The sequence below is a fragment of the Salvelinus alpinus genome, chromosome 16 (genome assembly GCF_045679555.1).
Source record: "Salvelinus alpinus chromosome 16, SLU_Salpinus.1, whole genome shotgun sequence".
In the NCBI taxonomy this organism is placed as follows: Eukaryota; Metazoa; Chordata; class Actinopteri; order Salmoniformes; family Salmonidae; genus Salvelinus; species Salvelinus alpinus.
Window position 1 is genome coordinate 46,416,783 of NC_092101.1, and position 8,633 is coordinate 46,425,415.

The window sequence follows — 8,633 nt, forward strand, 5'->3', positions numbered from 1 at the left end:
AAAAATGGGGCTAATATGTTACAACAGAATATATTATTAACATGAACTGTATAGGAGGATTCTCCATAGATCCTTTTCCTGCAGTCCATCGCCCTCTAGTGGCCTCATGGGTGGAATGTTAGTAATATCTTTCATGATGTAATAACTAATGAACATTATATTTTTTTAAACTGCAGAAAATCCATTGTTTCGATGTCAACCCAGTTTTGTTATATTTCAGTCTTCTGTGATGTATAAAAGTCCAATATTGATGCAAACTCAAAATTGAATACATTTCAACTGTATATGACACGGTACAGGTGTCTTATTTTTGTTAAGCCCATAACCATGTGTGTGAAGTGTATACTTTTGTTTCTAAGTAGATTTGTTTAAGACTACCCAGAAACACTCTGTGTGACCCTGATTTAGCCCAGTGCAGTACAAGGTTAATCAAGGTCATGTTTTGATACTAGAAAGGCTAGTATATTAATTTAATATTCTGTTTGATCTGGATGAAAAATGACCACACAACCACATTGGTCTTTGAGATGGTCCTTTATTCATTAAACTATCAACAACATGTTGCATCACTGGCATTCTCCATGGACTCATGAGACCCAAGGTACCTATTTAATAACTTTGATTAATGCAACAGCGGCCACTCAACCAACCAACCACTCACTCAACAAAGCAGGCCTGCAGCACAAGCTAACAACTTCTTCATGAAGTCATCTGCCTATAAGGAAAAAGACAAAGAAAAATAATAATTAATATGGATTGCATCTCATCAAGCAAAGCATTATTTAGAATATGTTCTCAATTATACTGTCATGGCTACCTGTTTGGACCCTGATTTGCCATAACGGAGGAAAGTAACAAAATGCTTGCAGTTGTTTCCAATGAGGTCATATGGTATTGTGTATCCTCTCATTTTGTGCACTTCGACAGTAATGACGTCAGTACTCCTTGGTCTGATCTTGTTATCCAAGTAGTTGTATATTTTGTAAGGATTCCCTGCTGCCACATTCATAAACTTATCTATTATAATCATGCCTTTACTGGAAAGACTGGGTGAGCTGGATGCGAAAGCACTCCAGAAAGCTGAAGACCCATCTACAAAACAACAAGAGAGAAAAAAGATTAGTTGTCAATCAAACTTTATAAATAAGAATTGTAATAATGGAGAGGTCAACATCCACTTGAACACACTGCTGCTCCGTTTATTATCCATTCATAGTCATTTACCTCTACCTACATATTACACTGTACCTACATATTACACTTTACCTACATATTACACTGTACCTACATATTACACTTTACCTACATATTACACTTTACCTACATATTACACTTGACCTCTACCTACATATTACACTTGACCTCTACCTACATATTACACTTGACCTCTACCTACATATTACACTTGACCTCTACCTACATATTACACTTGACCTCTACCTACATATTACACTTGACCTCTACCTACATATTACACTTGACCTCTACCTACATATTACACTTGACCTCTACCTACATATTACACTTTACCTCTACCTACATATTACACTTGACCTCTACCTACATATTACACTTTACCTCTACCTACATATTACACTTGACCTCTACCTACATATTACACTTGACCTTTACCTACATATTACACTTAACCTCTACCTACATATTACACTTGACCTCCACCTACATGTGCATATCACCTCAACTAAAATGTACCCCTTCACATTGACTCTGTACCGGTATCCCCTCTATATAGCCTCCACGTGGACTCCTGTACTGGTAACCCCTGTATATAGCCTCCACATTGACTCTGTACCGGTACCCCCTGTATATAGCCTCCACATTGACTCTGTACCTGTACCCCCTGTATATAGCCTCCACATTGACTCGGTACAGGTACCCCCTGTATATGGCCTCCACATTGACTCGGTACCGGTACCCCCTGTATATAGCCTCCACATTGACTCTGTACCTGTACCCCCTGTATATAGCCTCCACATTGACTCGGTACAGGTACCCCCTGTATATAGCCTCCACATTGACTCTGTACCGGTACCCCCTGTATATAGCCTCCACATTGACTCTGTACCGGTACCCCCTGTATATAGCCTCCACATTGACTCTGTACCGGTACCCCTGTATATAGCCTCCACATTGACTCTGTACCGGTACCCCCTGTAAATAGCCTCCACATTGACTCTGTACCGGTACCCCCTGTATATAGCCTCCACATTGACTCTGTACCGGTACCCCCTGTATATAGCCTCCACATTGACTCTGTACTGGTACCCCTGTATATAGCCTCCACATAGACTCTGTACTGGTACCCCTGTATATAGCCTCCACATTGACTCTGTACTGGTACCCCTGTATATAGCCTCCACATTGACTCTGTACTGGTACCCCTGTATATAGCCTCCACATTGACTCTGTACTGGTACCCCTGTATATAGCCTCCACATTGACTCTGTACTGGTACCCTTGTATATAGCCTCCACATTGACTCTGTACTGGTACCCCTGTATATAGCCTCCACATTGACTCTGTACCGTAACACCCTGTATATAGCCTCCATATTGACTCTGTACCGTAACACCCTGTATTTAGCCTCCACATTGACTCTGTACCGGTACCCCCTGTATATAGCCTCCACATTGACTCTGTACCGTAACACCCTGTATATAGCCTCCACATTGACTCTGTACCGGTACCCCCTGTATATAGCCTCCACATTGACTCTGTACCGTAACACCCTGTATATAGCCTCCACATTGACTCTGTACCGTAATACCCTGTATATAGCCTCCACATTGACTCTGTACCGTTACACCCTGTATATAGCCTCCACATTGACTCTGTACCGGTACCCCCTGTATAAAGCCTCCACATTGACTCGGTACAGGTACCCCCTGTATATAGCCTCCACATTGACTCTGTACCGGTACCCCCTGTAAATAGCCTCCACATTGACTCTGTACCGGTACCCCCTGTATATAGCCTCCACATTGACTCTGTACCGATACCCCCTGTATATAGCCTCCACATTGACTCTGTACCGATACCCCCTGTATATAGCCTCCACATTGACTCTGTACCGGTACCCCCTGTATATAGCCTCCACATTGACTCTGTACCGATACCCACTGTATATAGCCACCACATTGACTCTGTACCGGTACCCCCTGTATATAGCCTCCACATTGACTCTGTACTGGTACCCCCTGTATATAGCCTCCACATTGACTCTGTACCGGTACCCCCTGTATATAGCCTCCACATTGACTCTGTACCGATACCCCCTGTATATAGCCTCCACATTGACTCTGTACCGATACCCCCTGTATATAGCCTCCACATTGACTCTGTACCGGTACCCCCTGTATATAGCCTCCACATTGACTCTGTACTGGTACCCCCTGTATATAGCCTCCACATTGACTCTGTACCGGTACCCCCTGTATATAGCCTCCACATTGACTCTGTACCGATACCCCCTGTATATAGCCTCCACATTGACTCTGTACCGGTACCCCCTGTATATAGCCTCCACATTGACTCTGTACCGATACCCCCTGTATATAGCCTCCACATTGACTCTGTACCTATACCCCCTGTATATAGCCTCTACTGCTTTTATTGTTGCTCCTTAATTATTTGTTGTTTTTTTAAATTTTATTTATATATTTTTTACTCCAGTTTATTTGAACACTTTATTTTTTTAATCTGCATTGTTGGTTAGGGCTTGTAGGTAAGCATTTCACTGTAAGGTCGACTACACCTGTTGTATTCAGCACATGTGACAAATATAATTTGAATTGATTTGCTGTGAAGACTGTTTGAGTGCATCGAAACCAGGATGTGGCCCCCAGACCAGTTCCTCTCGTCAGTTGTTGGCCTCAACCGCAGAAATGATTTCAGACATGTATCAGAGGGAAACATACTAAACCAGCTTGAAAGCATAACGACCATATATGGAGTGGTTGTAATTTTCCACCATAGAGTGCATATGTAAGTGTAATTGTGTGTTTTGATGATGAGAGAAATTAAGAGACTGAGAGAACACAGCAGATGCTGTAGCTGATTGAATACATTCAAAAGTTCTGACTATGGACCATGTTCAGATATCAGTTTTACTCTGCTGTTAGGAGCAGCAGGTAGCCTAGTGGTTAGAGCATTGGGCCAGTACTCTGCTGTTAGGGGCAGCAGGTAGCCTAGTGGTTAGAGCATTGGGCCAGTACTCTGCTGTTAGGGGCAGCAGGTAGCCTAGTGGTTAGAGCATTGGGCCAGTACTCTGCTGTTAGGAGCAGCAGGTAGCCTAGTGGTTAGAGCATTGGGCCAGTACTCTGCTGTTAGGAGCAGCAGGTAGCCTAGTGGTTAGAGCATTGGGCCAGTACTCTGCTGTTAGGGGCAGCAGGTAGCCTAGTGGTTAGAGCATTGGGCCAGTACTCTGCTGTTAGGAGCAGCAGGTAGCCTAGTGGTTAGAGCATTGGGCCAGTACTCTGCTGTTAGGGGCGGCAGGTAGCCTAGTGGTTAGAGCATTGGGCCAGTACTCTGCTGTTAACATTTGACTTCAGATAATGTTTACACCCTGCCCCAATTCTGGAATTGGAATATAGGCTACCACAAATACATTTCCAGAAAAACATCATACCTGTAGTTACCACATGGATGACATCTCCATTTCCAATGTACAGAGCCCAGTGGTTGTAGGTACCTCTGTTTATCTTAATCATGTCACCGAACTCCATCTAAGAATAAGGTGGGTAAGAAGACCTTTAGTTATGCAACACCCCACACACACAGTCCTGTGTTACTAACCTATTTTCTCCAACACTAAACCTAACCCTAATTCTAACTCTAAACCCCCTAGAAATAGCCTTTTTCCCAGTTGGCCCATTTTTTGTTTGTTTACTATTGTTGTGGGGACTTCTGGCCCCCATAAGTATAGTTAAAAACAGTGGTGTAAAGTAGTCAAGTAAAAATTCTTGAAAGTTATCTGTACTTTACTATTTATATTTTTGACTGCTTTTACTCCACTACATTCCTAAAGAAAATAATATACTTTTTGCTCCATACATTTTCCCTGACACCCAGAAGTACTTGTTACATTTTGAATGCTTAGCAGGACAGGAAAATGGTCCAATTCACGCACTTCTCAAGAGATCCCTGCCTCTGATCTGGCGGATTCACTAAACACAAAATGCTTCGTTTGTTAATTAAGTCTTAGGGTTGAAGTGTCCCCCGACTATTCGTAAATTTAAGAAACAAGAAAATGGTGCCGTCTGTTTTGCTTAATATAAAGACTTTGAAATGATTTATACTTTTACTTCTGATACTTCAGTATATTTAAAACCAAATACTTTTAGACTTTTACTCAGTTAGTATTTTACTGGGTGACTTTCACTTTTACTTGAGTCATTTCCTATTAAAGGTATCTTTACTTTTACTCAAGTATGACAATTTGGTACTTTTTCCACCACTGGTTAAACATGTCCCACCCCACCCACACACACACCTTTTATGGTACTGTTGATTAATAGTAATTAGTATTAGTCAAAGATCAGCAGCAGTACTTACTGTGGTCGGACTCCTGTTTTATATGTGAATGTCTCACTGTTGATTGTGCCTAGTGAAGAAGACCTCACCCTTAGCCTACTACTCTTGACAACAAGATGTAATCTAAGGCACAGTTCTTTTAGAGACACGTTTGCACATTCCCATACTCATGAAGAAGTTTCACTTTCACACACACACAGAGCACAAAGAATGAGCATTGAGAGAGAATTGACATTGATTTAACGAAAATGAGAACAAAATGAATTGGGACTGGAATTTATTAAAGTAATGATTAAAAGTTGGAAACAGGGGGAAATATATAGTGGACGATATTATTAAAAGGGGATTCAAGTATTGCAGTAAAAGGGTTAAATATGTTATGATGTTTGCGTTAAGGTATTGTGCACGTAGACCAAGTTTGTTTAGCTTAGAGCGGGTAATTTTTTTTCCTTCACATTTTCAAACAGTTCATTTATATTTTGCAACGGGGCTATACATTTAGGTGAGTTTTTTTCTCTCGCCTGAGTAGCCTCGTTTCAAAGCCAAAAATAAAATGAAACCATGATCAGGAATCAAGGTTAGACCCAGATGCAGACAGTCGAAGAAACAATGTTTATTGTAACAACAGGGGCAGGCAAAGACAGGTCAAGGCAGGCAGGGGTCGATAATCCAGAGTAAGGCAAAGGACGGCAGGCAGGCTCAGGCAGAGAGGACAGGCAAAGGTCAAAAACCAGGAGGACGAGAAAAGAGAGGCTGGGAAACAATAGGAGCTGACAGGAAAACAAACAAACAGGCAACAAACAGACAGAGAACACAGGTATAAATACACAGGATAATTGGGAAGATGGGCGACACCTGGAGGGGGGTGGAGACAAGCACAAGGACAGGTGAAACAGACCAGGTCGTGACAGTACCCCCGCCCCCCCAAAAAAAATGTACATGAAGAATGTATATGCAAAATGTATGTACACTATCGCTCAAAAGTTTGGGTTCACTTAGAAATGTCCTTGTTTTTGAAAGAAAAAGTACTTTTTTTGTCCATTAACATAACATCAAATTGATCAGAAATACAGTTTATATTCTGTTCAAACATGTTGGAAGGAGACAAAGGGTGCAGTCTGGTTTCAGTTCCTGATAAGGCAGGCCAGTTGCTGTGGAACTAGGACAATGAAGGATGTGGAACTCAGGATTAGTCAACAGTTGAAGACAGAAGACATTGCTGGGTGGGGGGGGCATAGGAGCCCACCCCGAAGACCATCTGACTGCAGTCCTATCCCATACACACACACACACACACACACTTCCACACCCATGAGGGTCCTAGATTTAGGCTGGCCATGACAATACCAGTGAGAGGAACATACTGTGTTTATGCCTAACAGAGAAGGATTGTTTATCTTAGACATGCAAGGTGATGACTATGCCTAGTTGGTATAAATATATGCTTGTGGGTTGAATAAACTTGGTTTGAGCTTTTTCTGGTTGTCCGTTTTGAGTTGCTCTATTTGTCCCGATCTAATACCTTCAGGCCACTGCTGCACCTCAGCAACCCACTCCTGAACCTAACATACCTTCAGGCCACTGCTGGACCTCAGCAATACACTCCTGAACCTAACATACCTTCAGGCCACTGCTGGACCTCAGCAACCCACTCCTGAACCTAACATACCTTCAGGCCACTGCTGGACCTCAGCAATACACTCCTGAACCTAACATACCTTCAGGCCACTGCTGCACCTCAGCAACCCACTCCTGAACCTAACATACCTTCAGGCCACTGCTGGACCTCAGCAATACACTCCTGAACCTAACATACCTTCAGGCCACTGCTGCACCTCAGCAACCCACTCCTGAACCTAACATACCTTCAGGCCACTGCTGCACCTCAGCAACCCACTCCTGAAGCACAGCGTTGGTCTCCTCCTTCAGTCTTTTGACATTCTGAAAAAATACTATTCAATTAAGGAATAACATAGCTGAAGGTTCAACATTTTCAAGTGAATCACACTAAAACATTGGATTTTAATGTGTACAGCCAATTGGCCTGGACCCCTTGCTGCCAACACGGAGACCTGCCGATCCATCACGACTGGTTTGCCGACGTAACCGTTCGAGGTGGTTTCAACTGGCTCTTCCGTGGCGACGTCGCTGGATGCTCAATGGGAGTGGTGCTGGGGGCTGCAAGGCCAGAGTTAGCCTCTACAGAAGTTAACTTCTCTAGGGTAGGGGGCAGCATTTTCACGTTTAGATGAAAAGCATACCCAAATTCAACTGCCAGTTACTCATCCCCAGGAGGTAAGAAATGCATATTATCAGTAGATTTGGATGGAAAACATGTCTGTGAGTATAACATAACTTATTTAGCAGGCGAAACCCTGAGGACAAACCATTCAGATATTTTTTTTTTGAGGTCGCTGTCTTTTCAATGAGTTTTCATTGGGAAACCAGATTTCTAAGCGAATTGCTTGCAGTTCCTACGGCTTCCACTAGATGTCAACAGTCCTGGGAAATAGGTTGAGGTTATTCCTTTGTGTAATGAAGAAATACGGCCATCTTGAAGTCGAGGCACTCCAGGTGTCCTGGACATGCGCTTCAATCAAACAGAAGGCATGCAACATTTCGTTTTAATCCTGTATTGAACACATATCATCCCGTCTTCAATTTTATCGATTATTAACGTAAAAAAATTCCTAAAGTTGTATTACAAAAGTAGTTTGACATTTTTTGGCAAAGTTTCCAGGTAACCGTTGAGATATTTTGTCGACACGTTTGAGCAAGTTGGAACCGGTGTTTTTCTGGATCAAACGCGCCAAATGAATGGACATTTTGGATATACACTGCTCAAAAAAATAAAGGGAACACTTAAACAACACAATGTAACTCCAAGTCAATCACACTTCTGTGAAATCAAACTGTCCACTTAGGAAGCAACACTGATTGACAATAAATTTCACATGCTGTTGTGCAAATGGAATAGACAACAGGTGGAAATTATAGGCAATTAGCAAGACACCCCCAATAAAGGAGTGGTTCTGCAGGTGGTGACCACAGACTACTTCTCAGTTCCTATAATTCCTGGC

General features: G+C 42.5%; 1 protein-coding gene across 1 annotated transcript; it reads right to left on the reverse strand.

The window, feature by feature from the left end:
- Positions 1–535: 535 nt before the first annotated feature.
- On the reverse strand, positions 536–5,707 carry LOC139541795 (phospholipase A and acyltransferase 1-like). The gene is made up of 4 exons (XM_071346738.1): positions 5,575–5,707; positions 4,649–4,745; positions 818–1,092; positions 536–715 (listed from the first exon to the last, which is right to left on the reverse strand). The coding sequence occupies exons 2-4, from the start codon at positions 4,743–4,745 to the stop codon at positions 662–664; spliced, it is 426 nt and encodes a 141-aa protein (XP_071202839.1). The 5' UTR covers positions 5,575–5,707; the 3' UTR covers positions 536–661.
- Between the last annotated feature and the right edge of the window lie 2,926 nt (positions 5,708–8,633).

Excerpts from the sequence above, each read along its gene's own strand:
- LOC139541795 (XM_071346738.1), bottom strand. The coding sequence starts at position 4,745 with ATGGAGTTCGGTGACATGATTAAGATAAACAGAGGTACCTACAACCAC. Across the intron at positions 1,093-4,648 it reads CATCCATGTGGTAACTACAG|ATGGGTCTTCAGCTTTCTGG; the intron begins GTATGATGTTTT and ends GTTGTTTTGTAG. Across the intron at positions 716-817 it reads GCAAATCAGGGTCCAAACAG|GCAGATGACTTCATGAAGAA; the intron begins GTAGCCATGACA and ends TTTTCCTTATAG.